This window comes from Tiliqua scincoides, chromosome 3 (assembly GCF_035046505.1).
Source record: "Tiliqua scincoides isolate rTilSci1 chromosome 3, rTilSci1.hap2, whole genome shotgun sequence".
NCBI classification, from domain to species: domain Eukaryota; kingdom Metazoa; phylum Chordata; class Lepidosauria; order Squamata; family Scincidae; genus Tiliqua; species Tiliqua scincoides.
Genome location: NC_089823.1, coordinates 146,462,183 through 146,489,578, shown reverse-complemented (window position 1 = coordinate 146,489,578; position 27,396 = coordinate 146,462,183). Strand labels below are relative to the sequence as shown.

Genomic DNA, 27,396 nt, shown 5'->3' with positions numbered 1-27,396 from the left:
AGGTAGCTATGGAAACTAAGAGACACATGGTAAGCACGCAGTAAAAACACCAGAGATAAGGCTGCAGCCATGCCATTTAGACTGTTTTCACAGCTGCTGTCTCCTTGTTTTACTTCATTTCTGGTCAAAGTAGTAAGCAATGCCCTTCCTTTTTAGGGGGATTTGAAAAATATACAGCCTGAACACAAAGAGGATAAACATTCATAAACACAAAATAATGAGATCATCTCAGATACACAAAACTCAGAACTAGCTTATTGAGCTCATGTGATATTATCTCACTTTGAGTATATTTTCCCATTTCATGTGCAGCACAGAAAAAAGCATCATGTTGCAAGGTTATAATCCCATAACCTGTGTGTTGCCCCCTATGCACATCAGGTTATTAACTGCTTGTCCACTAAAATGGTTTCTCCTATGCCTCTGCTATGTAATGCTTAGGTTCAGTATACACAATATGACTTCTCGGCAAGAGCAATCCTGGTCTTCCTCGGGCACTTGATTACATGGTATGCAGAAAAAAATGTGAAATGGGCCATCACAGATGGGGCCTGGAGCAAATCACCTTGCATTCCTCCACTCAAGGTGTAAGTGAACCTTGGGGTAGTTGGAACTGCTTGAAAGAAAAGATAGGTACAAATGAATCCTGAATGAGACTTGGGACTAAATCCTAAATTGTGGGTATGCAAAATGCTCTGAAAATCTTTCAGCAGGCAGCAGTTCTGCATGGTAGCTATGTCAGAACTATGTCCCATATAAACTGGCACTAAAGCATTTGCAGTCTCCATGGCTGCACAAGCTGTCAGTTCAAACTTACATAAGGAATACTCTCCCAATGAGGGTGGCTGTTGAAAGCCAGTGTGATATAGTGGTCACTGTCAGTGAACATGGGTTCAAACCCCACTCAGCATCACAGTCTAACCTTCCTCCCTCATCGAGTTGTCAAAAGGTGTGCGTATTGAGGGAGGAGGGAGAGAACCATGTGCCCTGCCCTCAGCTCCTTGGAAAAAGGACAAGATACAAATACATAATAAAGCATTTGGTGAACTCCTGTGAGGATTGCCAGAGATGCTCTCTAGAAAGCACAGCAGGGGAAGTAGGCTTCACAGAAATTGATAGTCAATCTGTGAAGGTGTGGAGAAGCCACTATGCTGATTAATAATAAGCTGTTTTACGGAGAAGACCTCAACTATGACAATAAGTCATGTATGTGATTTTGGTGCATATATACTTTTGCATCAGACACACATCAGAGTTCAACTGAGAAGTTAGCAGTGCAGTGTAGTTACCATTTTTGCATTTTACAGTATCACACCGTACTGTGGTATGTAACATCTGCAATTGAGAACCATGTGGGTTCAGTGAACTGGCTGTTTCCATACCAGCACCTGAACTGACTTCAAAAATCTGCAAGTTGATCACTAACCAGTGGTTCCTAAACTTTTTAGCACTGGGACCCATTTTTTAAAATGTCACTCTGTTGAGACCCATATAGCTTTATGAGACCTTACCAGCTGCTCAAGCTCTGTTTTTATACTTCTTCCTATGGGGGTGCCCTGGTTTTAGGAGCATTTGTTGAGCTCCATGTTCATCAGATTGGGACCATTCTGCTGAAGTTGCATTCACCTCAGCATGCCCTTCAATGTGGACTGAAGCACAGTTACCTCCGCACTAGTGTGTGCGCTACTGTGTTTTGGTTTTCATAGGGTTCATTACATTTTCCTCGTCAGTTCCACAACCCACCAAAAATCAGATAACCCACTGCTGGGTCCTGACCCACAGTTTGGGAACTACTGCACTAACCACCTTAAACTACAGTGGCAAGTAACACAGGGTATAAATGTTTTAAATTTAAAAAACTCTCAGCTAAATCATTACTACCACCATTTTTGAAGGGCTAATGTTTGCGAACTACATTGCTCCACTTCTGTTGCCTGTACTTCATACCTTTGATGACTACACATCCATGCTTAGTTGTAAACAGCATGTTTAACAGATACTTTATCAAATACCAAAAGCGCAAACTGGCACTGTCTTCAGGCATTGCTACCATTCTAGAGATTATGGACCAATGATTAAATCCACCAGCATTTAACTACCACCCAGATGAACTCTGCAAGTAGCTCAATATTCCATCCTTTTGTAGGTGCTAGGAACTCTGAGTATGTCTGCCAATGGATGGCACCTTTTTTCAGGAATTATGGGCTTTGGGGGTTGTTTTTTTTAAATGAGCCTCATATTCTCTGGCAAAATAAAAAAGTAAAGATTTGCAGTACAAATGGAAATAGTTAGCCTTCCTGTGTCTCCCAAGTCGTAAAGTGTAATGATGCAACACAGACATTCCTGTGGTCTTCTGAGGTTCACACAACCAATGAGAAAATACACAGCTCACAACTGAGAGATTCACACTACTGACAACATATCTGACTTTCAGCAACAGGGGTGCCATTTTGGTGTCAAAGCTTATGAGGGACGAGAAGAAAAAATACAGTATTTGTACATGTAAACCATTACAGTTTAAGCTTTGAAAGTGGCCCACTGGCTAGCATGAAGACCACAGCTTTTTGTTTAAGAACAGTTGGCAAGGGTTAGGTGGGTTTAAAAGTCACAAAATAAGCCAGACTGGCAGTGAAAAAGCACTTATAACTACTTCTAGCAGTTACCAACACTGAAAAAGGAAACCATTTGTTTAGAGAAGTGTTGGACTTAATATGCACTTAACACAACACAGGAAACAACAGAGGAAGTCTAAGCAAAAATAAATGAATGGCAGAAATTCAAACTCCTTTCTCATAGTTGAAGGAGACAGATGATTTGAGTTACCGTAGCTACAGTCTATTTGCCATAAAGAAGAGTAAAAACCTTAGTTAACCCAATATTTTTCTTGACACAGTTAATCTTTAAATATGCAAGCAATTTACCTAAAAGTGGAGCTAAATTTCTCCCAGAAGATTTACAGGAAAAATGAACGCCACTAGAATATTTTCATCAGGATTGAATTGAGGGGCGAAATGGGAAGCAATATACTGTAGTCCTTTCAAGGACTAGGAACTGCTGCCTCCCAAACATACATACATCTCATCCCAACTGCCTTCCCATAGAGGTTCTTTAATGCCAAGACAGTATACCCAAAAGTGATCACAGAATTTCTAACATGTCTGAAAAGGTGTACTTTGTGAGAGAGCAAAGGTGCTTAAGAGAAAGTGAAACAGTCTGTTTGGCAGTGTCAGAGAAAAGTGGTCTGCACATAACACTGCAGGAGCAAAAACTGGATTCAAAACTGGCACATGGCTTGGTGTGGTCAGGGATGACCTCTAGTCCCAATGAGCTTTCACCATTCTACTTGTGATGTCAATCCAAGTTTAACACATACATTTTCAAATGCTCTCTACTTTTCAGAGCAGCATAACTCATTCTGTGTTTTATTCTCACATATATCCACAAACCACCACTATGCTGTGAAGACTGAGTTGCAACATCATCATGCTTTCACATATTTAGAATGTGGTTCAGTCTTCTGTGGAAAAGGCAAGATTTCTGAAAGCAAAGCCATTGCTTAAGTTCATCCAGCTATTTCTTTTAGAAGCCTTCATTTCACTTAACAGCATACAGGCTGCCAAATTCTTTGGAAAGTTTCATTTTATGTAACTGGATTCTACAAACACTAGTCCCCAAGGTGGACAAAGCCTTTGACATTTAAAAAATAAAGAATCGTCCAACTGAATGCCTGTGTTTAAAAAACAAGGATTCTTAACATAATGTTTTAAAGTAAATCACTGACAGTAAACACACAAAACTGTCCATTTTAGAGCCTCACAGCAACAAAAACACCCCGCACACATTTAAGTTACTGTACAAACATCATGTAAGTAATCAGTCCAAACTTCATGTATGTATCTCTTGTTGGGGGGGAGGTGTCTTGCAGGTAATTAACTGCAGGATTTTGAACCTTGGATGCGTAAGAATCTAGTACAGTGGTCGGGGAACAGGGGTAAATTACCCCAAATGGGGTAAAAGTGAAAATCTGGGGGTAATGAGGAGGTTGCGCTGGCCAATGGCGGAACTATCGGCATAGCAGCAGTTATTACGGTCCATTATAGCACGGACGGCCAGTGTCAGTGTGTGTCAGTGTCACCGCATCCTCCTTCTCTGCTCTGCTCCCCCCCGCTCTCTCAGTGGACTGCTCCAGCGTTTACGTGTATGGCGCAAGCGCTGTAGAGAGAGCGGGTACCACCTGATCCAGAGCCGCCATCTTCAGTCTGCCTGCGAGGAGTGTCAGACGAAGAAGCGATAGGTAAGGTTGCCTTACCTAACTGTGTGCGGGCGCCGGGCGGGGAGGTAGCGGAGGGAGTCAGCGCACCCGCTCTCCACCCGCTCCAGGGGGCCGGCAGCGGGCTGGTGCGCTGTGTGCACACCGCCCGCTGCCCTGCTCCCTTCCGCTCACCTTCAGATGCGGTGAGCGGAAGGGAGCAGGCGATACACTCAGGCTGTATCCACAGCCTGCGTGTATCGCAGCCGCCCGCTCTCTCCGCTCTGTGCGGGAGACTGGAGCTGCCCGGCGCTGTAGCGCCGACCGACGTGGGATCGAGGTAAGGTGAGTATTGTTTATTTATTTTTATTGGGGGCATCGTTGGGCTACCTATACTGGGGGGATCACCGGGCTACTAACTACCTATACTGGGGGGTCATCTGGCTACTGACTACCTATACTGGGGGGATCACCGGGCTACTAACTACCTATACTGGGGGGTCATCTGGCTACTGACTACCTATACTGGGGGATCACTGGGCTACTAACTACCTATACTGGGGGGTCATCTGGCTACTGACTACCTATACTGGGGGGTCATCTGGCTACTGACTACCTATAGTTGCTGCCTTTTGCAACAACCTACCTTTGCGAACAAGGATTTTCCACTCTTACGAACATAAAAACAAAGACAAGAAATCGATTGGACCCGGAAGACTGTATCCATATTGCTCTGACATCAAAATGTCCCAATATTGATGATCTCGTATCCAAGATGAAGCAACATCATTTCTCCAAAACCTGAAGTTTTCAAGTAAGTTGAAGCTTTCAAAGTAATTTTAAATACAGTATTTGAATTCAAAATGTTATTGGATGTATGATTTCCTTACTTTCAAATCAAGGGGGTAACGTCTGCGTTTATAAATTTTTTGGGGGGTAAGAGGTAAAAAAGTTCCCTGACCCCTGATCTAGTATTTCTGAGAGTGCCTTTAACAGAAAAGGCAAAATCTTTTTCCTCTATCTCTTTACCAGAATATACTAGGGCTGTCACTTGATTAAAGAAATCAAAGACAAATATATGATTATAAACCAATTTGTTCTTTGTTTATATGCATCTTAGCATTTCTTCCTCTGGAAGACGAGGAAGAATGCTTCTTTTCAGGGTGGCAATTGTTATCCATTATTTTTTGCACATATTTGCAGTAACATAAGTAGTCCTATGAGTGGAAGGAGATTATAGTCACAGAACTCCAGGTTAGGAGTCAACCTCATTTTCTAAATATTAAGTTGTAACAGTACTATCCCAAGGCTAGGCACATCTACTCCAAAGTAACTCTTGTTCAGTTCAATGAGATCACCCCCAGGTAACTGTGTATAGTACTTCAGCCTATACACAATTGTACTGCAATTGCAGTTCAACTCTACAGAATACAATCCTGTACACACAGAATACTGCAATCTTTTTTTAAAGGTGACATGCCTAGATTGCACAGCAAGTCTCAACTCCTGAAAATTAAATGCAGTATTTTTAATCCAACAAATCTTTAGCATGTTTCATGCATGTACAAGCAGCTCTTATAAATGGGCCTTAAAAAATATAGTTATGCATTTATTTTTGTAACAGGTGAAATATTCAAATACTTCTCACCTCTCCCAATTTCCTCCAAAGTTTCACCTTTAGGCTACTGACTCATTGATTAAACCTCTTACATCATACAGCACTTTCAATTATGTGAAGACACAAAACTACACATGCACTCATTTCCAACTGTTACTGAAGTAAACAAACTTACTCCAGAAATGCAAAAAAATGGTTTTTAAGTAGTAAGAAGTCTGCTATTTAGGATGACTCACCATTGCATCTTCAATCACCCTCTATAAAAAATGTGGAAAGATCTATATTGGAAAAGTTTTATTCGGTAAGAATATTTACTCGGTAAGAAGTTAAAGGGTTCGTGTGCATAGCTAGTGTATTCTAAACATCACCACAAGTGTCTACTGGCCTATAGCTAAAGGCACCAGTATTCAAGACACTTGCTAGGTTGAGATTCCTCCCTGGAAAATGCTATCCTACTAACTGGACAAAAAAGCACTTTTTCAAGGGGTGGTCCTCTCTATTTTAACAGAGGAAGAGTAACTATCCCTCATCGTCCCAGCACAATGTCCTTTCTATTGCTGTTAGCCAGTGTTGTTCTGCATCCTGATAGATTGTGAGCCTGACAGGAAGCCATATAATTATCTGATTTGCTTTCGTCTATAGCAGGGGTGTCCAAACATTTTGGCAGGAGAGCCACATCATCTCTCTGAAACTGTGTCGGGGGCCGGGGGAAAAAAGTGTTAATTTACATTTTGAATTTGAATAAATTTACATAAATGCCTTAGAGATGGAACTTATGAATGAAGGTCTTGCAATAGCTCATGGTTTATAAAAGGCCTTGCACAAAGCAAGGCCGGCCTTTTCTTTGCTGCCACTGCTACATCACAGACGTGAAAAAGCTAGCAGTGGAGGGAGCCCTCGTCCCACAGCTCATATGAGAGCGTCGAACACTTGGCCATCACACTGAGAGCAGTTGCATCAGGCCAGTGTGGGTTTCAGCAAGTCTCCGGAGGGCCAGAGCTCACTGGAGACTAGAGGCTCTCAGAGGGCCAGGTTGGGAGTCCTCAAGGGCCGCAAGTGGCACCAGGGCCATGGTTTGGGCACCCCTGGTCTATAGACCGCTTTTATGACCTTTTGTTGTAAACGGGTATATCAATACTCTTAATACTACTCTATATGCATGTCTAATGACGCTGAACTTGCAGAGTTTACAAGCTATACAATAGAAGGTGACAATGCAAAGCAGCTAGTTACCATTCTGGTTATTTTTAACCTTTAAGCAGAAGGAATGTAACATGCGTTTACCCACAGCCATTGGAGATTTTAGCCACAATAAGAGATGCATTCAAATGACATTCACCCAACAGTCAAAACATTACCTTTCTTTGATTTTGCACCAATCTTCAGCTTAGATGGCCAAGCAATCTGGGTGTTTGTTTCTTCCATGATCTGTTAAAAGGACAAACATTGTCAATTTAAACAAGTTCTCTTTTACAGATGGCAGACTCTGGGCTGATCTCTGTTGATTCTGAACTGCTGCAAATTGCCAAGGAACAATAAAAATCAGATGTTTTAAATCTAATCCAGTACTGCCCAGTGAGAAAGTTAAATATGACAGGGAATAAACCAGTTCCCAGGTTCACATTTTATTACAAGACTTTATTGAAATATGGAATCTACACAAGTTCACAGTAACATTTTAATCATTTCTTCCTCCAAATTAAGCTTTCTAAAAATTAGATTAAGAAAAACTGTATCTGTAGAAGTCTTCTCCCATATTTTCTCAGAGTTTACGAACAATTAGTTTTACATTCCCTTCCAGAATCGACTACAGCCTGCTCTTCCCCCAAAGAGCTCAGAGCAGTTTACGTGTAATCCCCAAGACGTCTCCCATCTAGCCAGCACAGAGTGCTAGATGTGCTCAGCTTCATCATCTGAACTGCATCATGTGTTTTCAAATAATTCTCAAATTGCAAAAGCTACAGCTTCTCTGAATTCTGTAAAGCAGACAAGGCCAAACCATTTGCAGGCTCCCTCAAAATCTTAATCTCACTCTTTAAAAGGAACCAAGCACACACACAAATTTAGTCCTCAGAATGCAAAGCTTGAATGATCCAGCTAAACAGTAGGTACTGTGGCACCAAGTAACTGTTAATATATGCAGATCTTTAGGCCCATCTCACTGAAGAGATGACTCCTATGCTTACAAGGTTATGTATTAGATTAACTTCCATAATTAGAAAGTCTTCCCAGCTGGCTGAAGTTCCAATTCAGCAACTATTTACTTCCACTGTTGAAGACAATGCCATAGTTTGCTTTAGGCTCTGATTCACCATTTGATGTCATTAGTAAAAAAAATGTAAACAAGGTGGTGAGCACCTTAACTCAGTTATGTGTAAAAGGGAAAATTACTGAAACACCATTGCCTTGAGAATGCAGAGGACCAGAATTTATCAATTGCCACAAGATACTGCAGTTCAACACATTAGGATACCATGGCCATATTTTTTTTAAGAGGGGCTATTCGTGCTTATCTACTTTACATCAGCCATCACAGAGATCAACAGCATCCTTTGAATTGGAAGTAAAACGTATATAACAGAATTGAACATTTTACATTAGCAGCACAAACATTTGCTAAGTGCTCATTACCCTTTTCTCAACCTTAAAATAATTACACCTGAACCAAGTCCTAAGTTAAAAAGCTGTGCCAGTATTACTATCTGTCATAGTTTGTACTCAACACAATTCTTTCCCCCTTCTCTATCAAGCAACTCCAATCTAAATTGATGCATATAAGCAGCTTAGCTGCTATCTTCCAATGCATCTTCAATATTAGATTTCACATTAGTAGCCATAAGAGTCTTTAATTCATTTATATTCCACCTTTCTAGCAAGACAGATCTCACAGGGCAAGCTATATACGATATGTTCACCTTAGGTTTTGCCTCCATCACGGACTAAGTGAATTCCACCTTCCAGCCCGAGAGATCTTCCAAGGAAGTTGCCCAACACCAGCAAGAGAAGATCTGTCTCCCTGGTGGGTGGAATGAATTCCCTGCTCAGTCCCACTCACTTGTCCAAGAGGCATTCCATAGGAACTGCTGCCTAGTGGTGCTAGCAGGTAGTGTGGACTTCAGAATTTGTGGGTATGTGTGCGCAGTGTGTGTAGTCCTGGTGGAAGGAGGTTGCACCTGGAATTACCATATGAATGACATGATTGTTATAAGTTGTTTTGTATTTGTTGTGAGCCATCTTGGTGGCCTATGTCAGTTATGAAAGGTGGCATAAAAAGGATTTAAGTTACAACATACATACGAAAAGGTACACAGAACAGAACAGAACAGATTTTGTTAAGATTCCTCAGACATCAAAACAGGAAAGCAATAGGCTGATATGCAAAAAAGAAAAAGTTGGCACACTTAAAAACATTAGACCAAATAGAAGGGTCTCAACAAATTTCCTGGATGTTGGAAGGGCTGGTCATAGATAGCCATAGTACATGACAAACCTGTTGCTCAGTAGGTAAAGCAATAGAACCTTACTAGAGCAGTTTTATATGTTCACATAATTACAACATCAGGATGTCGGATTATCATTTTATGTAGCTATTTGTCCTTCTAACAGCCTGATCCTAACCCACGCTAGAACAGACAGTCTCGTATCCAGCATGGGGCTGGATGCAGCTCAAGTCAGTAAGGGGAATGAACTCCCTTTACCCTGTGTTGTGCTGCAGCCAGCCCTATAGGGCTACTTGGCCCTGGAATGCCTTCCTTCCACCGTTCCCTCATCCTCCCAAATCTCCTGCATGGGCCACACAAACCTCACCTTCCTGGAGTGGCATAAAGGCTGGATTTGGCCTCTGCAAGCCAGTGTGTGTCCTTGCACCGGCCCAGCCAACTCCAGAGGAGGTGCAAATGTGGCCTGCCCCGGCCCAGAGAGCTCTTAGAATTGCGTTCTTATATTTCTTACATTCAACATCTAATGCAGGGGTGCTCAGTACGTTGATCGCAATCCACCGGTCGATCGCGAGGCAAAATGAGTGGATCGCAGGCTTCTCTCCCATCCACGCATCCCTGGGAGTGAGCCCCGTCCTGGGAGTGACGCTCCCTGGGAGTGTAGCATCCCTGGGAGTGAGCTCCTGTCCACGCATCCCTGGGAGTGAGCCCCGTTGACTCTACTGGGGCTGACTTACCTTTCCCCTGTTTTTGCACTGGTATGTATGGAGATCTGCCCCCCCCCCCAACTTCCATCTGTTGGTCCTGTGTGCAAGGGGTTTTGCACTGGTCTTGCTGTGATGTCTATACAGAGATCTTCCCCACACCTTTCCCCTACTTTTGCACTGGTCTGTATAGAGATCTTCTCCCCCCCCCCCCCCACTTGTATTGGAATCAAGGAAGATCTGGTGAGGAGGTAGATGTGGTGTCAGCAGTGGCCCCTTTAAGGGTAAGGCCTGGGCATCCAGCAGAGTGTGCTGCACAGCTGCAGCCACTTGAAGGCAATAGGGCCCTCAGGAATATAAGAGCACCTGAGGCAGGAAGGACTCCACTTATTTATGTGAGTCAGCCTTTTCCTACATGAAGATCATTAAGTCCAAGTACCATTCCACCATGACTGATGAACATTTGGAAGTGTGCTTGAGGCTGGCTGTCAGCAGCTACTGTCCGGACTATGCATCCTTGGCTGATTCACTTCAGTGCAAGTCATCAAAGTAAACTCAAGCAATTACAAAAAATGTTTATAGTTAATTATGTTGTGTTGTGCAATATTGGCTCATGCGGTTATGCAAGGTACACCAACATACATTGTACACATAAATGTTATATGTTATGATGGCGCGAACATTGTAAAAAAACTCTGGTAGATCTCCGGGCCTCGCTGGGTTTCAAAGTAGCTCTTGAGCCAAAAAAGTGTGAGCACCCCTGCTCTAATGATTTCAACCTCAAGAGGCTCCCGAGAACAGTCCACCAAGATTAGCATTTAGCAGCAGCAATTGGGAACAGCAGGATGGGAACTGCAAGCATGCCATGGAAATGTGTTACTTAACTAAAGGCTCTTATGAATCCAACCCCATCCACAGAGGAGGTTGCATATTATAAATTCTGCCACAACTCTGTATCGAATGTGGGATTGTTCCAATGACTTCCAGTGCAGAAGTGCATCATAACTCCCCTTCAGAGGTGGCCATCTGTTGAATCTCTACACAAGTCCATGCCTTGGGGTTACCTCCTAACAAAGCATACTCAGAACTTGGCAACAATCACCTCCGTTGAGGTCAGCCAATTCTTACTTTCATACCCTAAGAAGTGACCATTTTGGGTGTAAGCATTTATTTTTAATTTATAGAATTTATACCCACCAAGGGCACTCAAGGAGTTTTACAAATAAAAAACAAGTACTAAAAACACTGATAGATAAAAACACAATAAACTTAGTTCATGTTTAAAATACATTCACCAGCCCCCCTCCCCGTGTCAGTGTGCAAAAGTTTCCCTGAAAAAGAAGGTCTTAAGACCCCATCGAAAGGACTCAAGAGGGGGAACTGTTCTCAATTCTAGGGAGAGGGAATTCCACAGACAGGGCGCCACCACTGAGAAGGCCCTAATTCTTGCTACCATTCCCTTTACCTCTGCTGGTGGTGGCAAAGTTAGAAGCCCCCCCCCCCCCGATTACCTGAAAGGGCAGGTTGGATTGTATGGAAGGAGGTAGCCCCTCAAATACCCTGGACTGTAAAGGGCTTTAAAAGTCAAAACTGGCACTTTGAATTGAGGCCAGTAACAAACTGACAGCCAGTGAAGTTGCTGAAGCAGAAGCTTGACTGAGTCAAACCAACAAGCCTCAGCAACCACATGGGTACCCGCATTCTGCACTAAGCATTCCATTTTAACAGAAGTGTTGTTTCAATTATCTGAAAACGGAAAAACAGTGACCAAAATAATCTTAGTTTCAGATTCTGCACAACATATGACTACAGTTATGAGCAAAGCGGTTTCAGGTGCATCCTTCACTGATCCCTTACAGAAGAAACTTTGAAAGACTTATACACAAGTTTAAAAAACTATGTTCATTTCTGCTGCCTATGTCAACATAATTCCTTAAAGCCACTATTTCCAGAGTAGGGCGCCATGTGGAAAAAGTGAGAAATGTTAGCCAGGTCTCAGTACACTTTGCACTGTATGGGTTTCAGCAGCCATGGGATAATAAGTTACAGCTGGAAAATGATATTTCCAAAACGAGTGAAATTCTACCATTGACATATATCTATTCCTGAGAATTCCCAAACCCAGATGTGAAATAAGAAATCCAGTGATATTAGAAAGCTAAATTGCTCCAGTCTCATGATAATTTGCTTAAGTATTTCACTCCACGGGCGGAAGCGGACTCGCATTTCAACTTTTAAAATGCCAAGCTGTTTGAAATGAATCACGTCTGAGGAGGTCAGAGCATGGCAAACTATTTGCTTTTATTTTCATTCTAATGGCACATCTGTCACCTTCGTGGTTGCTTTCATGCAAAAGTGTCTGCCTGTGACAACACTCAATAGGCTGGATGTTCTTTGCATGGCATGCCAAATATATTGTTAAGAGGATCTATGTGCCTAGAAAACTTAGTATGGTTAAGGAAGTCAGTGGCAACCACATTACACAGCATGCATGTAGACTGGATAGAAAAGTTCTGCATAGACACGTCTCCCAATCCCAGGATATAGCATGGCTATTTTAGATGGACATCCATGTGTAAACTTGCTCCGAAATACCACCACCCATTACACGTGCAGGAGTGGCACTAGTGTGCTTGCTTCCCCATTAGTGAAAAATTGTATAAAGATGTTCACCCAGTAGTGAAACAAAATACAGTGACAGCAATCTACTTCACTATTGTTTATTGTGCCTGGATAGTTGGATCCATGTATGGCATTTCAATGCTTTCTGCTTTATAAGCTACCTCTTTATAGATATGTTGTCACCACTCTCTGCTACAACACTAGCATCTCTGATCAGATAACATGGACAGACTACTAAGACAATGTGCCATCAATAATATACACATTTCTATAGCATGCAGCTGTGATCCTCAAATAACTTGTCCTGGATTCCAGAGACTTTCAGCCTTGGAAGGTTGTCCCAGTTAATACCAATTGCTTGTATCTCAGTCAAAAGTCATATTAGCAGGGAGTTGTTGTAAGTTGGCAGCACCGCATATAGCAGTAGTGGGACATGGTTTCCAACAACCCAAGGATATTACTGGGCCAGGATGTCTTGCAGGGACAGGTCATTCCTGTTGATTGGGGCAGTGACAGAAGGGCAGGAACATTAAGAGGAAGAGGGAACCATGCAAAGGGGATGGGAAGAAAAGAAGACGAAGAGGAAGAAGAGGAGTGGCACAATGAGGGGCTGAAGGATAAAAGCAGGGCAAAACCTGAATGAGTGTCAGAAGAGAAAGCAAGGGGGCAGCAGAAGGAGAGGAGCAGCAGCCAAGCAAGGGGTGAAGATGAGAACAGCAGCTACTGGTCAAGGGAACATGCAAGGAAGGGAAGGCACAGACTGGAAAGAAGCAAGAGAAAGGTGGAGAAGGCTGAAAGGAAAAGACAGTGAAAGGAGGCGACTTTGGGAGAAGACAGAAAGAGGAGTAAGATCCAGGGCAGAATAGCCCTAAGAACTGTACCAACCCCCCATCCCTGTGCCAGCCCCATAGAATACCAACCCCCTTGGGCTAGCAGCTGCTACCCCAGTACGGCAACAAAGAACACTGGTCTCTAATCTCTAGGCAGGGATTGAACGAAGACTCAGCAAGTGGGAAAGGTACCCTGCAGCAATTGGCAAACCATGATTCCTCTGCATCCCTCCCCTGTGTAGAGAACCCTTAAACAAGAGCAAACAGCAACTTTTGCCTCCTCCATCTCTCCCCCCCCATATGTCCTTCAACCCCTATGATGTGAAGTTGCCCCCCCACATGGATGGAGCACAGGGGGAACAGGCACCCACAGCTGAATTGCAGTGAACCAACTCTGATACCTCCAATGCATACAAGACAAACATCTGTCAAACCTGTTTGAGTGTATAAGTGCTTATGTAATGCTAAATGGAAGTTAAACACGCAGACAGTATTGTAAGATTCTAACCGTGATAATGCGATTGATTGATAATTGACTGACAATTCTTAAAGGGGTACACAGGATAAAGACAGATTTTCACTGGGGTACATTCGTGGTCAGCTTCCAATTTCTCCTTGTTTTTCACTTTTCAGCAGTTTCCCTTTTCACTTTTTCACCTTTTCACTTTTCAGCAGTTTCCTTCCCCTTTTCAATTCTTGCAAGTTTTTGTCTTTTCCATTTTTTAGCTCCAATCCTAGCTTCTTTCAGAGTTTTCATTTCCACCATACTTTCATGCTCCATTTGAACATAGCAAACATACCAGAATCATAATGGGTTCATGATGCAACCCTTAAGATCTGGTACAAGTGTCACTGCAGGGTATTTGCAGAGCAACCTCTCACAGTGTCTTTAGAGGAGACGACTTGTGGAAGACCCTAGCTTCTCCTCCACTGTTAGGTAAAGTGGCAAGATGCAAGATTTCAAATCACAGCAGAGTGATTTCACAAATGCTCTCCCTCCAACATCTCATCGTTCAACATAAATAAGACACTGGTCAATTACAGCAATATCGGCACCAACTTCTATTTGATAACACTTTCACTTAGTCCAGGCAGCAGAGTCCCAAATTCAATCCCCTGCATCTCCAGGGGAAGACAGGGAAAAAACAGTCACAGCCAGTCAGTGATAACAGTTGACTCAACAGACCAAAGGCCTGATTCAGTAAAAGGCAATTTCCTGTATCCCTAGGGTACCAACAGAATTTCTAGCAGGATTTCTAGGAGGTGTTCTAGGTTCACTTGGCACTTCCCTTTGGAAGTTTATCCCAGTTCCAAAACAGCTGTAATAGAAGAAAGCTTCCCTTAAAAAGACAACTCACTCATTTTCACCTGTCTTCTTCCCATACAGCTATAGGAGAGAATGATGATTTCTAGATCAAGAAGAAAATCGTGTTCAAAGAGCCTAGACACCTCTCCTGTATGAAGTAACATACTGATACATGCCCCCATTTATTTCTTCATTGTGTACTTTGTGAATTTTTAAAAATACCTCACTTATAATCATCAGTTTAGCATTTATGGTGCTAAATAAATTGGTATTAGAAACAATGTTCTCTGGAGGTTTTGGGGGAGAGCACAGCTTTAGAACGGAAGCAATTCTTGAAGAAATGACTTGAGTTTTCATTTGTTTTAATAATTGATTGGTATGCTTTCCCAGTCCTAATTTGTAAAATCAAATGCGATTCCTGGATTTCAGATTTCAAACTTAAAACACTTGCTATCCACATGCCAAGCATCCCAACAGGTACCAAAGCAAAATTCTTGTTACATGGTGGAGACAAGAATGAAAGGTTTTTTCCTGAAAATGACTCAAGACTGATATCCATACTTTTGTAGGAGTGAGTCCCATTTACTATTATAGAACTTCTGAGTAGACACAGAATTGGATTCTCAGTTATTAGCTGAAAATGGAAGGGTGTTTGCTTAACTGTTTCTCTTTCTGTCATTCAGCATCAACTCAACCATGAGCAAGGCATCAAACGTACTCCCTCCTGAAACTTGCAAAGAAACAAAACTCCCTGCTTTCCCACATCCCCGTATACCATCACATCTGGTCACGGTTAACATTGGTTAAAATGAACTCCGTGTAATCAGGTTCTGAAAAAGTTCAGGGTTTGTTTCAGCTGAAATTGAAAGTAGTTCAATGTGAACAAGTCTGGGCAGAAGAGGCTGTAGGAATTGCAAGGGAGGAGAATGGGTGCAAGCAAGTCACTCAAATTTTGCCAATGTTTTGTCACCATAACTATATTGAAGGCCATCTTATAGATGGTTGTTTAAAGCAACCACATATCAGGGTTTAAACTGATAGTAATTTAGTGTTCTTATATGCCAAAGGTTCACCAATGCATAGTTTGAGCAGACTGGGCATGACACAGTGTGCAAGATTAGCATTTTACTTAACTATAAGAAGGGTTATTAGTAGCTCCTGTGAAACAGCATGTCTGCTCAGTATTCAACAAATCAGATTTTATCCTCTCCAATCATTTTGACACATTATGCTAAGCAGCTTAAATTTTACGAACTCTAAGGACGCCAGAACAGTTTTTAATGAAATGTTTTCAAACTTGGTTATCTATCCCTATATATGACGTTGGCTTTAAAAAGCCATGTGAACTGTTGCAAAGAAGCTTGACAAACTGAAACCCAACTTAAAAATCTACCGGACTAAATTACAGTTCTGAACTCCATACAGGCTTCAGAGACGCAGTACCTGCATGCAACAGAAAGAATCCCTGCCTCCCCAGCATGTAGAACTTGAGCAATACAGGGTGAGTAGCAATACCCACCCACACCATGCACAAACAACGGTGTAAAGATACGCAAACGTATCCTCTCCATGTAAATCAGCGTCAATTCCATGCCTTCACCATGATAAGTCTATACAGTGGGGGCTTGCTTAAATGGTTTCTAAGTGGTGCAATACATCTTAACCCAGTCCTAAATAACTTCATTTCCCAATAACAAAGACCCAAACCAGTACAAGTGAGCTATGCTACGCATAAGCCCTCCCCACTAGTGTTAACTATTAATGCAGTTTCCTACACCACTAAGGCCTTTTTCCATTCTCATGTAGTGTGCTCAAGACTCTGGGATAATTGATCCTATTCATTCTTCCTCTATACCTGCAGCATACTAGAAAATGTGTACATTATAATCTGAGATTCCCCTGAGGGTTGGGGATAAGAATAGGCCCTCAGTTTGGCTGTACTTGTTGTAAGAGGCGACTAAATAGCCACCGGGTAGATGGGACTCCTTAGCCTGGGTAGGCAGCTCATCTGAGAGAAGGAAAACTCTGATCCCAAACCTCCACTGCCTTGTGGCTACATCCAGTTCTGGAAAAGGCTTCAGGAGTCAACCCTGAGGCAAAATCCGGAGCTGGAGTCCCTGAGACGGTTCATGGCTGAACACAGTCACGTTCTGGCAACTCCTGCGACGTCGCTGGAACCAACCGTATTGGCTTCTGCCTTTCCATTGGACCATTTCAGCGATGTGGAGAGGGGGGATTTGCTGCATGGGAAACAGTCTATCCTCCATATCTACTTTACCCAGGCTTTGTGCACTGGAGAAGACACTCTGTTCCAGAACACTATTCAGAGCGCGATACCATAGTCTTCCAAGAGTGAAGGATGCCAACAAGAAACTGAGAATGGGGCAACAGGAATGAAAGACAATTGGGTAAGAGGCACTTTTTCAAGTGGGTGCTCCTTTTTTTAGCAGGGGGAGAGTAATTGGCCCACCTCACCCCAGCACTGTCTGTTCTAGTGGCAGTCTGCTGGTATTGATTTGCATCTTTTTAGATTGTGAGCCCTTTTGGGACAGGGAGCCATTTACGTTATTTGATTTTTCTCTGTAAACCGCTTTGTGAACTTTTAGTTGAAAAGCGGTATATAAATACTGTTGATTGATTGATTGATTGACAACAAACCCTCCATACATTTTACATAATTTCACATCTTAGTTAGTAATCAAGATCCAGTTTCGATGTTACTAAATGCAAAAGAGCTGGTGGGCACATGCCTGTGAATGCTAGGGGACTATTCTAAGCAGGGTGGGCGGATGAAGGCTATGACCGCTTGAAAAGACCCAGTGTAGTAGGAATGTCAGTAACAGAAGGGACAATCTTTACAAGGGAGGATTATATGTGTATTCCCAAATGATGTGGAGACATTTCATTTAGAAATATCCTTGTAGACACCTACTGTTGCAAATTAGCATGTGATATTTGTTTTTCCCCCCAGTTTTTATACTACCCTTCTCTCCTATAGTCCTCACCAACAACTTTAAGTTACAATAAGCACATTCACAGGACAATGCTGCCATTAGTCTAATTTCCTCCGTCATCAACCCTTAGTTGAGATGCTACAATTTAATGTTTCGATTTAATAATGGTACCAGCACAAAAAACTGCATTGAAATACATAGTTCAAATAGCTTCAAACACCCAGGCTATCATTTGAACTAAAAGTTAGTTATTGCCCGCATTGATTATAATAAAGCTAGCTGTATTCATGCAAAAATGTACTGTCATTTGCAAAAATACCTTCAGTCATTTCACCTGAGAACATCACCTGTTGTCTGTGAATGCTAATGACATAATAAGCAAGCACTCTAGCAACAAGAAAGCAGAGACTCCTATGGTTAGTCTGCTAAAATTTGAACCTAGGACTACTTTGTTCCAAGAGCAATTTCTATCCATTCTATGGCAACAAGCCTAGGTGTGTCCCTAAAATGTAAATAGGGAGCTGCAGTCAATCCCAGTTGATGAGCATGTCTGTATGACACATACTTGCAAATACTCATTCCCACTGCATTTTTCAAGTATATACCCAAGCTCCAAGCAGACAAAAAAGTATATGGAGAGGCCCTTCTAAATTCAGTTGCTAACCACCATGTGTCTTGGTAATTCCATCTTTTTGCAGTCTTCCAACAGTCTCCAAAACACATGTCAGAGAAATTAACCTGAATAAGATCCATCCATTTGATGCTTTTTTGCACAATAACTCAAAGATACTTTCTGTTCTCTATTGCTTCTGACTCTCGCCAAACATGTGCCACCCCCTCCCTCTGTGGAAAAATTTCCAGTTTGGAAAAATTGTTGAACTCAGCCATGGTCATTGTTGCCTGAGGCTGAAGTATCATTTTCCTCCTCCTGCCTTCCAACTCTGTATACTTTTCTCTCCACAAACTTGGCTCCCGATTTCACATTTTTTTAAAAAGGTTAACTGATTGAGAGAAACTAAACAAACAAGACAATGAGTAATCCCTGAGCAACTTCCAAAGGAACTGTTCTAAGAGACTCAAATAGTCCCATGTGCTTTCTTCAGAGACACTATATCATATACTCTCAAAAGCAAACTTATGCATTCCTATAAGCCAGTGGTTCTCAAACTTTTAGCATCAGGATCCACTTTTCAAAAAGACAATCTTCTGGGACCCACTGGAAGTGATGTAATTAATCTGAAAGTCATGCATGTCCGGAAGTGACATCATCAAGCAGGAAGCGCTTATGCTATTATGCTGAAGCATAACAGACACAAACTACCCTCTTAGTGGACTAAGAGTAGGCAGAATGCCAAGTTCATCCTATTTATATAGGCCTAGTCAGGGTAGAGCCACTGATTGACAACCACAAAGGCGGATGTTGTATGACCCTACTATTGTACGTATCAGGGACTTTGAAGCATGAATACCAATGTGCAATTTCACTAGGCTAAGTCCCAGGCACAGGCCATGATGTGCCCAACTCAAGCTCCAGACTCCAACACTAATCAATATATCTTTCCAAGTTTATTCATGTTATTCACTATAGGCATGTTTTAAAAGTGCAGTATTTCTTACCTTCTGAAAAAAGTCTTCCCCACTTTTTCCTTTTCCTTCAGCAGCAGCTGTAAAGAAAACAGCAGAAAGTTTTATATCTCCTGTAATATAGCATTTTATCCCTGCTCAAAGAAAGCCTGTTTATGCTTCATTGGATATTATAATACACAGATACAGTACTTTCCCCATCAGGAATGCAACACTAACCCACCAGTGCTGACAGTTTCCTGGGGAAAAACCACTTTTGTGGTGGTGTTGGTAAGAAGTGGTTATTAGTTGCCTTAAAAGCAGGAAAAGATTCTGCAAAATGTGTCAGCCTCTCCTGCGTGCATGCACACATGTGTGCTGGCTAACTTCCATTACTCAAAGTATGAAAAGGGGGAAAGGAAGCAAAATATAATGCAAGACACTGGTTGAATAAACAGACTTATTTTTGCCATATGTACTTGCATTTATTGTGAAGAAAGTTCCTTTTTCAAGAAGTCCATGTACTGTCAAGGAGGAAAGGTTACCGTTATAACATAGTGGAGAAAAGCTTTATATTGTTAGTCTGATTTTTAAGGAGCAGTACCACAGCTGCAGCTAGTTCAGTTTTCAAATATGGGTATGTTAACTCAGACTCGAGAAACTTGCTTGGATTTTCTATTACACCAAACTTGTTCATCTAACAGATGTCACATGGCTATTTAGTTTCAGGTTTTATCCCCTCACTTTTCCCCCACTTTTTCAAGGCCACAGTTGGGATTAAAATTGGGCAAGCTGAAGAGTTTGGGAAAGCTCAATGGCATTTTTCACTTTTCCTCCTTCCCTCCAACAACAAATCCCCATAATACATCACAAATTGCTCTAGCACTTCCCCTAGTTTCTGTTATAGTTTGCTATATAAGTTGATGTTCAACATCAATCCCAGACTATGTTTGGCACACAGATCAGGTTGTATAGTTCTATGCATTGCAGCCTAGGTTTACAATGCTTAACATTGGCTTTGAATGGATAAACTCAATGTGGCTGTATATTCATAAACTACATATCACTCCCAGAGCCTGCCTTCTTATTCAACCACAGGGATAGAATTTTTGAAATATTTCTTTGATAAAGTCAGTTTGAAAGTGATATTTAAACTATGTACTGTATACTTGTAATCAGTGTACTTTGTAAACATTACAAATGTGGTCATAGGTCCCTGGTGATTATATTAATATTTAAAACTAGGATCCAACTCAGTTCTTAGGGTGAGAAAATCAGTTTTTTTTCAAGATGGGAAAAAACTCCAGCAAGATATTATACCAACATTATACATGCTGAAAGGCAGAGCTAGAAAAATGTTCTCAGGTGTTGGTGCATTGTAAGGGAAGTTAATTCCTCTTGCCAACATTTGGGTTCTGAACCCTTTCTGCCCCCCAGCAGTTCGATTTTTCTATTTTCTATGCATTCCAAGCATTCAGTACATTTGTAGAAAAAACCTATACTTAATAGTGTACCCTGACACACATTACACAAACTGTTTGGGTAGGAATTACATATAAATAAATAAAATAGGAAATATAGATTACCCCTGCTAATTGGGCAAGAGGCACTTTTTCAAGTGGGTGCTCCTCTTTTTAGCAGGGGGAGAGTAACTGGCCCACCTCACCTCACCTCAGCAGAGTCTTTTCTAGTGGCTGTCTGCTGGTGTTCTTTTTGCATCTTTTTAGATTGTGAGCCCTTTTGGGACAGCCCTTTTGTTTGATTTTTCTCTGTAAACCGCTTTGTGAACTTTTAGTTGAAAAGCGGTATATAAATACTATAAATAATAAATAATAATAATAATAAATAATATTTCTAAAGAGAAAAACAAGAGGAATTTTAGAAGAGCAGAATAGGAATTTCAGGACACTCTGATAAATTCGAACAGAAACACATATTTGTTCATCTCTACTGCAACCTTCAGTCTTTAGGAGTCACCAACCTGGACAGTAAAGGAAGCAGACCTGCCTAGTGAAAGATAAACATATGGTCTTTCTAGTCTAGTACTGAGCGTTTAGACTCTGAAGAGCCTGGAGTTCTCAAACCAGGTTCAACATTTTTGCTGCCTGAAATATAAAACCACCACATAAGATGCAACCTAAAAGCTAGTTTGAAGACTAGCAACTGGCAATAAATTTTTGCAAGACTACTTCTTTTGAATAGATGAACACACATCTGCTTAATGTGTGATTGACTGATTGATTGATTAAATAGCTACTGAAGCTGCTTAATTTGCTTCAGATCTATTATGAGTTGAAACTTACTTTACCAGCATCCTCAATGGCTATCACAGCTTAATCAGAATTATTTTTTGATTTGCATGATGTACCTGGGTATAGAAATAACACAGCTCAAGGACAAACATTATATGGAGACATAGGACTGTCAGATTATTTTCTTTTTAAAAATGAGAAGTAGGCATGAGTGGTTGAGAGTCTCAGCAGAGCGAGGCCTCTGGTTAACTTCCTCCTTTCTCATCATTGTTTTACTCAAAACCATCCCCACTTCTTTTTGATCTGCAAGTAACATACAGACAGAAGCAACATACATGCTTCAAGGTATTTAAAATGGAATCTTAATAAAAGCAGATGAAACCTACGCTTAATCTCTCAAAACTGAATCAATTGCCTATCAAACATGTTGAGTGAAAGGGGTGCTTTAAATGGATTGTATCCTGATGAAATCTGGCACAACTAAACTCCATCAAACTGACAAGCTGGTTATGATAAAGTTAATGGGACTTCAATTAGTCAGGCTGCAATCCTATACACCAGTGTTTCTCAAACTGTGGGTTGTGACCCACCTAGTGGGTCAATTTCAGGTAGGTCCCCATTCATTTCAATATTTTATTTTTCATATATTAGACTTGGAGCTACCATGGAATGTGAATGCATTTTGGGAAATGTACTTTTAACAAGCTACTACTATGTATGCTCTCCTAACAATGATAGTAAGTGGGACTTACTCCTAGGGAAGTATGGATAGGATTGCAGCCTAGGATTGTCAAAAATTTTCCTGCTTGATGACGTCACTTCCGGTCACGACATCACTTCCGGTGGGTCCTGACAGATTCTCATTCTAAAAAATGGGTCCCAGTGCTAAATGTGTGAGAACCACTGACGTATAGAACTGCCACTTAAGCAATTTATAGTACAAGGACAAATCTAGATTCCAAAACCTGATTAAAACCACCATAATGCATGTTTCCCAATATAATTCTCAAACTTCTCCTAAGCCACAGGATGACTTCATTTTGCCTGCTTAGCTACCAAGGCACTAGACAATGACAAAAGATTTGGTGCACCTCAAAATGCTCCTGAAGCCATTTCATTAATTGAAATTCACATGTAAGCCGAGGGAATAGACACTTGGCTCAAATAAGTACACACCAGGATTTGAAGAACTCAAGTTTAAGAACCAGCACTGCTATAGCAGTGTGCAGGACCTGCAGAGGCAACTACAGATTAAGGGGTGTGTACCCCCAGTAGGAGTCCACCAGTTATGTGCGCATCAACCCTGTGCAGGATAGCCTTAAACTAGCCTCTCTTTTGCAGTAAGCACATTTCTACACTAATGGAATACAACCTTTGCTGCTTTTAACCAACGGAGAAAGTCACAAGGCATCATTTCAAGTTTCATACAGGTGAAGATTAAGGATACAGTTCTTCCATTAGAAGCACAACATATAAGGCCTGAAGCCCATCACATTCCACCTGGAAAAATGTTTTGATTGGGTGGTACATGCAGTTCACCTAAAAGTGCCAATTATAGCAAAGTCATGTTATCACACTGGTCTAAGCCAAGTCAACAGGAGACCCTTAGCTCCGGCAGCTATTTTTCTCTGATCCTTGGAACAAACTGCAACCAAGTCATGATAAAGCATTGCCAATAGTTTATCTTGTGAAGAAAATACATTGTCCAAGATACAGAAAGACTCCACACTTACTTTTTCCAGGGATTCATGTGCCTAGAAATGTGCCTTTAGTGATAAGTGGTTCTGGCCATTATAAGGCCTGAGTATTCCTAAAGGAGTTAGTTTGTATGACAAAATTTACTTCACTCCCAGACCTCAGTCCAATAAGTAAAAAGCCCAAGAGACTGCCCAGAAGAATACAGAAACTGGTGATCCTTGGCCAATTATAATAAGCACTTTTCTCCCTAAAACATGCAGCTGAACTGTTAATTTCTGAAATTTAACTGACAATGCATTTTTCTGTTAAAGTATTTGTACAGTCTATCAGACCTTTCCTAAAAAAGCAGCCTGCTCTATACAAACTACAAGTGTGCTGAAAACTGTATCAATTTCTGTTCAAATATATATGTTCAGTAATGTGTCTTTTCAACTTTACTTTTGTGGTTTCCACAGGTATCATGCAATATTGCATTTCATATACTGTACTTGTTTTCAGCCAATATGGGACTGCAAAAGCTCCATCCAAAACAAACAGTACGAAGTTTAAACAGGTGTTAACTATTATGGTACCCATCAACTTTACATTTTGTCTACTTAACCATGAGAACGTACTACTGAAAATTCTTCATGAGAACAAATTTTATAAAAATCTTGAAAATCTGCTTCAATCTTATTTTAATACCAAAGAGCTGCTGAAGCCTGCAGTGCAGTGTTTTTCAAACTGTGTGTCAGGACCCACTGGGTGGGTTGTGAGCCAATTTCAGGTGGTCCCCGTACGTTTCAATATTTTATTTTTAATATATTAGACTTGATGCTACCATGATATGTGACTGCATGTGGGGAAATGTTACAGACCTGTACTTTTAACAATCTACCATGTATATATATTTTTAAGAACGATAGTAAATGGGACTTACTCCTGGGTAAGTGTGGGTAGGATTGCAGCCTAGGATTGTTAAAATTTTCCTGCTTGATGCTAACTCATGGAAAGTTTTTATCAAAATTGAGAATTATTTCAGTTTCTTACATAAACTCCAATTTCTTTATGGCAATGGCAATCCCCCAAATTTTTCATCAATGCTGACACACATCAAAACCCACTGTAGGGTCACAGTCCCAACCCAGTTCAGTAGCACTTTTGGTGTCATTCTCAATATGGCTACCATTCAAAAGCCAGAGCGTGTGACAGAACAAATATAGCTACATCATTCTGGGGCATATGAACATATGAAGCTGACTTACCCCAAATCAGATCATTGGTCTGTCTAGCTTACTATTACATCACTAACTGGAAATGGCTCACCTGGCCTTCTGGCAAGGTTTTATTGATAATACGACAAAATATCCAAAATATATCAGAAATTGCTAATAAAGTGCAGTCACTGATGAGTATGCTTTACAATACTCATCTCATTTATCCTCACAATTTTTGCTATTATCTTACAGATCAGCAATGAAGCCAACATTGTTTTGCTCTCAAGCCTTCCAACAACCAGGGTTTGAATGCAGACCCAATATTCTACAATACACAGATGAAGAACACACCATGATACAGGCATATTCTGTGCCAACTAGTTCCTTAAAACTTGAAGTATTAACAATTTTACTAAATGTTAGTAATGTTACTAATTCCTTAGTTCTTAAACCATCACACCCTTAAGTACAGTTAATATGCAAGTAATTGTTCTTAAGTTAGGTCATTTTCCATTTATGGAAAATCTGTTACATTTCAATTCAGTCTTTGAAAAGACTGAATTGCCCCCTGCTGTTGAACCATGTGGCATAAACCAATGGGATTAATGTAGGCCCCACCATGGCAAACTGTATGCTGCTCTGCCTCTATTGTGATATCATGCAACTGTGCTAGACAAACTGGATAGGCGTTTTGCCACAAGTGGGGACAGACTTAGAAGTCTGGCTGGTGATCAGTTATCTATGAGTGTGAAAGGCTACATTACATCCTACTTTATTTACATTACAAACAACCGATTCGTGTAAGTAGTAGCTACACTGAAAAGTTACTAACCTAAAAAACATTTGCATCAAAGTCTTCCTACTTCTGACATCGAGGAAATGAAGTCATTGCCCAGGATAGAAGATCAAAGCACAAGAGAAAACTAGACTGGTGAGCAGAGTTCTATTTTCACAGCTGTTTGTGTATAGATACTTGGAAAAATGACTACTGTCAATTCTTGTTACAGTTCCAGTGAAAGCTGCCATTCTATGGAAGCATGTTTCAGAACACAGCAACATGCTCTTGGAAAAGGAAGGAAGAATAGGGATTCTAGATAAAGTTGAAGAAGGGCTTTTGTTATGCTTGATATCTGACCCTGAATTTATCAAATTAAGAAAATGCAGATTTACCCCACTTATACTGAATATATACAAGGCTCACAGACTAAAGTCAGCTACATAGTAGGAATGGAGTAGATGCAAAGAAGGGGAAAGGAAATGAACATGAAAAAGTGGATTTTGAACTAAGAAATGGAATGCAGAGTATACAATGAAATGAACTCACACAGTTGAGGCTTTACACACCCACCTGCTTTCCATATTAAAGCTGTAGCCAAATCTGAAAAGTTTGCAGCAGCCATATGTACAGTACCAAGGCATGTAGTGGTCTGGGAGGTGAACTTAGACCTGGATGATCCAGGTTCAAATCCCCCCTCAGCCACAAAGCTTCCTGGGTGATCTTGGGCCAGTCACTTTCTCTCAGCCTCACCTATCTCACAAGGTTGTTGTGAGAACAAGGAGGGGAGCAGCTGTGTAAACCGCCTTGAGCTCTTTGGAGGAAGGGCAATATAAAAATGTGAAAAAATAAATAAAAATAATGTATGCTTATGTTCCCCCATCACAGAAATGTTCTGGTTTATTGTGTGTTAGGAAGAGTCTGAACCACCCCACCAAAGAAAGTAGTTCTGGACATTTTTTTCTTCCCTGCTGTTGCCAATTTATGGGGAAGTGATGTTGTGGACTCAGCCCACACTTCCAAGAAGAGTGAAGCCACAGGTTGATGCTGGTAGCCTACTGGAAGTTTAAGAGGAAACAAAAGCCTATAAGCAAAGTTTTGCCAGGAATCTCAATTTAGTTGTATTCAGACCTATGAAAGCCTAGGAAATCAGATGCCCAAGGGCTCTTGTTTCTGTTCTGCTTCTAAGCCCAACTGATTCATACAGGCAGGCAGCTGCCACAGAGCATTAACATAAATAAAATAAAAAAAAAACAAGTTGCCTCTTCAAATTTTAGAACTGGAAGAAATTTTGGCAGTCATGTAGTCCAATCCCCTGCTTGGTGCAGGTAATTGCTACAACATCCCTGATGGGGGCCATCCAACCTCCACATGAAAACCTCAAACAAGGTAGAGTTCACTGCTGCACAAAGCAGACTGACTGCTGGGTAGCTCTTCAAGTTAAGAAATTCTCCTTCATGTCTAACCTAAATCTACTTTCCTGTGGCTTCAACTCCCTGGTTCTGATCCTGCCTAGCCTTCAGCTAGGGCTAGCGTGTACAGCTCCTCATTTTGAGCCTGTCAAGTGCAACTAATGTGTGCATGTCTCAGCCGTGTCATTGTCAACAGAACATAAGAAGAGCCCTGCTGGATCAGGCCATAGGCCCATCTACTCCAGCTTCCTGTATCTCACAGTGGCCCACCAAATGCCCCAGGGAGCACACATGACAACACAATCTGTGTCCCGGTGCCCTCCCCTGCATCTGGCAATCAAAGGCAGCCTGCCTCTAAAACCAAGAGCTTGCACATACCTACTATGACTTGTAACCCGTAATGAACTTTTCCTCCAGAAATTCGTCCAATCCCCTCTTAAAGGCATCTAGGCAAGATGCCATCACTACTTCCTGTGGCAATGAGTTTGACAAACTAATCACACGCTGGGTAAAGAAATATTTTCTTCAGTCCTAACTCTCCCAACACAACTTTAGTGGATGTTCCCTGGTTCTGGTGTTATATGAGAGGGAAAAGAGCATCTCTCTATTCACGCCGTCCATCCCCTGCACAATTTCGTATGTCTCAATCACATCCCCTCTCAGGCACCTAGACTGAAGAGGCCCAAACGTAACCTTTCCTCATAGGGAAAGTACCCCAGCCCAGTAATCATTTCAGTTGCTCTCTTTTGCACCTTTTCCATCTCCACTATATTTTTTGAG

The 27,396-nt window shown here is 41.4% G+C and overlaps 1 protein-coding gene across 1 annotated transcript in view; it reads right to left on the bottom strand.

The window, feature by feature from the left end:
* The window catches only part of BICC1 (BicC family RNA binding protein 1), a 133,988-nt gene that overhangs the window by 70,081 nt on the left and 36,511 nt on the right, over nucleotides 1–27,396 (bottom strand). The window contains exons 2-3 of the mRNA XM_066619856.1: nucleotides 19,338–19,384; nucleotides 7,226–7,295 (exon numbers count right to left, since the gene is read on the bottom strand). Coding sequence (XP_066475953.1) covers nucleotides 7,226–7,295; nucleotides 19,338–19,384 — 117 coding nt within the window. The remainder of the gene's footprint in view (nucleotides 1–7,225; nucleotides 7,296–19,337; nucleotides 19,385–27,396) is intronic.